Source organism: Condylura cristata, unplaced genomic scaffold, assembly GCF_000260355.1.
Source record: "Condylura cristata isolate star-nosed mole 26May11 unplaced genomic scaffold, ConCri1.0 scaffold00010, whole genome shotgun sequence".
Classification (NCBI taxonomy): domain Eukaryota; kingdom Metazoa; phylum Chordata; class Mammalia; order Eulipotyphla; family Talpidae; genus Condylura; species Condylura cristata.
Genome location: NW_004567111.1, coordinates 52,913,350 through 52,917,806, shown reverse-complemented (window position 1 = coordinate 52,917,806; position 4,457 = coordinate 52,913,350). Strand labels below are relative to the sequence as shown.

At 44.4% G+C, this 4,457-nt stretch overlaps 1 protein-coding gene across 1 annotated transcript; it reads left to right on the top strand.

Moving 5' to 3' along the window:
* Window positions 1–1,362: 1,362 nt before the first annotated feature.
* ARL11 (ADP-ribosylation factor-like 11) lies at window positions 1,363–1,962 on the top strand. The gene has a single exon (XM_004695943.2). It carries the CDS (start codon window positions 1,363–1,365, stop codon window positions 1,960–1,962), a length of 600 nt encoding a protein of 199 aa, XP_004696000.2.
* Window positions 1,963–4,457: the final 2,495 nt, after the last annotated feature.

The window sequence follows — 4,457 nt, the reverse complement described above, 5'->3', positions numbered from 1 at the left end:
CTGCCACACCATGTGGTCACCTCCGGGGCAGGCGGGAATCGAACTCATGTGGAAGTGGTTTAAGCTTCTCAGTGCAGTGCTTTAACCTGCTGCGCCACCAGGGAGGGCCCTAAAATATCTACCTATTTTTAGGATGTTTCAATTATACTTTTTAAGAAGTTCTATATGGTTGCAAGCAAATAAGAGAATCTCCACATACCAGAGAAAACTTTGAGGCACGAACTGAAAGAAAAATTCTGGTCTCAGAATTCTCTACCAGATGGTGACAGGGTTATAAAGCAGCTGACCCAAGGCTGCTCTCTGCACTTGACACTCTTTCCTGCATGGAATTTGAGTTAGGTGCCGGCCTGGCCTTGCTCTCCAAAAGTGAAAAGCAGGGACACTCCCTGTCACTAGCCCAGCTGGAGGCATGTCGGGTCCTGAGGCTGAGGGAGGAGCTGTGGAGTTGCCCCTCCCAAGGACAACAAGGAAACAGCCACAGGGTCTCCATTTCCTCCTCGTCTGGGGACATGAATCATTTACAGAAGCAGCTGCATGAACGAGAACCCTGGGAGCTTTCTGCCACAGTTAACTACATTGAGGTAACTTTCATGTCTACTCTTCCACACTCGGGGTGAGAAATGAGCAAGGATTGTTTTATTTTTCTCCTTGGGCAGCTGAAAAAGCCTTGGGGAGGTAGGGGTGACACATCCCTTCAGTTGCAGTAAGTTTCCCCTCAGTAAGTGGGGAGCAAGTCTTAGTCTTAAGAGTTTGGAATTCTTGAAAACTTGTAGAGTTCCAGAGGTAATTTACCCTGCCAAGGCAATGGAGGAAATCACTTTGTCTGACTTGTAAATTTGCCTCCAGTCAACAGCTTTTATAAATAGACACTGCTTGCAGAACACAGAGCTGGTCTGGTGGGGTGTTCAAGAAGGTATCAAGAGTGGGATCGTCCTCTTCACTAGGTTCCCTGAATGCAAGGCAGCTTCTAGTTCACAGTTTGGGCTCACAGGAGGAAAAGAAAGACTAGAAGCCACACACTAGCAAGAATCAGATTCCTTTGAATTATTTCTCCTGAACTAGGTTTGTCTAACTGGAACTTCATTCTGCCTCCTTGTTTTAACTAAGGAACGTTTCTAGGAAGCCCTACCCTCGTCCCTGAAACGGGACCCCTGGAGATAAATTAGCTGACGGTGACTCACACAACTATACTTCCTGGTCCACTCAGAGCCCTAGTCTGTGTCTGAAACCTGACATTGTAAAGACACTTTCTATTTTTGGAGGAGAAGCTCTTCTTTCCTGCCTGCATGGATCTGTGTTCCTTCGGTTAACGGCGGATGTGCATAACTGGCCTTTTGCCCCTAGGGCTTGGCAGTGGTTGCCATGGGCTCTGTGAATTCCCGAGGCGCCAAGGCAGAAGCTCAGGTGGTGATGATGGGCCTCGACTCAGCTGGCAAGACCACACTCCTGTACAAACTGAAGGGTCACCATTTGGTGGAAACCCTGCCCACCGTTGGTTTCAATGTGGAGTCTCTCAAAACTCCCGGACATGTAACTCTGACTCTCTGGGATGTGGGCGGTCAGGCCCGTCTCAGGGCCAGCTGGAAGGATTATCTAGAAGGCATGGACCTCCTAGTATTTGTGCTGGATAGCACAGATGAAGCCCGCTTGCCAGAGGCAGTTGCTGAACTCACAGAAGTCCTGGGGGACCCACACATGGCCAGCATCCCTTTCCTGGTGCTGGCCAATAAACAGGAGTCTCCCTCTGCTTTGCCACTGCTTGAGATCAGGGACAGGCTAGGCCTAGAGAGATTCCAGAACCACTGCTGGGAGCTCCGGGCCTGCAGTGCCCTCACCGGTGAGGGGCTGCCTGAGGCCTTACAGAGCCTGGGGTGTCTCCTGAAATCCCGCAGCCACTGTGCCTCTAGGTTAGCACAGGTGGGGCAGGGAGTGGGGAGATCAGGAAGTCTTGACCTGAAATAGAGCAGTTAACATTGCTCAGAAGAGCGGAAGATCCAATGAGTCCTTGAGAATCTTAAGTTCAGTTTATCAGGCAAAAATTCCTCTGATGTGCTCATTGAGCACTATTTACAATAGTATAGTTTTAGAAAGAACATGAGTGTCCAAAAAAAGGTAGATGGATTTAAAAAAAAAAAGGTGTCTTACATACATATAATAGAATATTACTCAGCAGTAAAAGGAGATGAAATCTTGCCACTTGTTACATGATGTAACTGGAGGGTATCCTGCTAAATGAAATAGGCCAGAAGGAGGACAACAAATAAGTTCACTCATCTGTGGAAACAATAAAAAACAAAGGAAGAGACAATAACAAACTGAAATAAACCTTAGAAATATGGCGGCTGCTAGAGGGAGGGGCCCAGTGGCCTATGGTGAAGGACTATGGGTACTTTTGTTACCGAACGCTGGTCTCAGTTTCCCTCAGCCAATAAAAGGAAACAGAGTTTGAGGAAAAGGAAAGTGGTTTTATTTGTCAACAAATGAGGAGGGCAGCAGACTCATGTCGAAAGACCACTGTGCTCCTCTTTGGCAAGTTATACAATGTTCAACAAAGAAAAGGGGAGGTGGGCTAGAGTCCGCCAAAGGGGAGGAATAAAAGTTAATGCTGGGATGGAGACCAGTGGGCACCAGTCTTTATTTACACAAAGACAAACAAAAATGGGGAATCAGCAAGAGTAATGGGGAGGGGGCAGGGGGCAGCACAGGGAGGAAGAGGAGTTGGTGCCGGTGAGCTTTCTCACTATTTGCTTTTGTTTGGGATTTCCTTTCCTTGACCTGAAACCTGTCAAGAGAAGAGAAACTGCAAGGAAATGAAAGAAAAAAAGTAAACCCACAGACAAATAAGAGGTCTGGGAAAGCCAATTTCGTCATAAATTTGTCAAAGGAGGCAAATCCGAAAATGCTTATCTGAGAGCCCATTTACTGTATCACTTTGGTGGGGGGGTCGGCTGGTGATAGGCCCCTAAATCATATGCATTGTGGTAAACTGATGTTACCTCAAAATTTTTTATTTTAATTTGGTTAGAGTAACATTGCAGAAGTAGAATAAGAAATGGTGGTATGTCAAAAAAAAATATGTACAAATAAAATGCAAAAACAAAAAAGAAATCCTATGCTCGGACAGCATGCTTTGTTCCTGGGACTTGTTGTCATTGGTGCTGAAAATCAACTATTCTTTAAATAATGACATTCTACAGAGAAAAATCATACTTATTTAAAAATTTATGGCTAAGTGTGGGTTGAGACGGTGCAATAATAAGAACATGTAGTTGCATAATATTTAAGACAAATTCACAGAGGAAAAGAAGTTTCCAGATGAAATCAGAATATCATGTGGTCATGGTCATGATCCCCTGACTTGTCTTTCCTGGTAACCCCTGGGCATGTCATGCTCACTCACAGCAAGCAGCCAGTACCAGCAGAACTGAGTAGGTACACAGGCTCCCACAGAATTTGGGGACTGGAATTCCATGGAAATGCTATCCCTGGGCAAGCAGCCAGGATTTCAAGCCTTCTAAAATGGTTTCTTTTTGACCCTGATGGACCCTTCTCTAATCATCTGTCATTCTGTGTTGATCCTTTATTATTTTTTTTCCCATTGTTTTTCCCTGCTCTTTTCTCCTTGTGGCTTGTTTCCTTAAAAATCCTATTAATAAATGATTTTACTCATTCATTTAATTAAAAAAATGTAGCATACTGAATTTGGACAAAAGCACTGAGCTTTGAGACATGAACAAGGTTTTCTAAATGAGTTATATGATGTAACCCCTAAGCCACCAGGGATGCCCTCCATCAGCAACTCTTTAATGAGCACTTACTGGGGCCAGATTATCTCTAATTCTCCCAACTCTGGGAAGTAAGTATAATGCTTATGTTATATAATCAGGAACTGGGACTTGGAGAGGTTGAGACTTGCTTGAGGCCCAGAGCTATTAAGGGACATATCTGGAATTTGAAAACAGATATGCCTAGCCATGATGATGGCTGTATTCTTCCACATCAAACTTCTAGAATGTTTAAGCTGAGGTTGATCTTCACTCGGAAAATGTGAAGGGAAGAGCAGTGTCAGAGAAGAGAGACTACTTGGCATCTTGAGGGAAAGTGTAGGAAGAACAAGGAAGTCAGATTGGCTGAAACAGAAGATGTGGTGAGGGATTAGGAGAGCAACATATTAGAGTGTGATACAAAACTGGAAAAAAAATTTATGTCCATGTTGGCTTGCACTTTCCTAATTAAGAGTTTGTCTCAGTAAGTGAAGTCACTGGGCTTGCCATTTAGGAAGATGACATAGTGGTAGTGTTGGGGGTGAAAAAAGGAAAGGTCAGGAAGGCAAGGATTCTGGCTAAACACTCATCACAATAACAGAGAGGAAAGGAAGAAAAATGAGAAAATTTGAGCCTTTTGTAAGGAACAAATCTGAGAGGAGAAATCTGAAGATGGCATAATAGTTCAAGTCT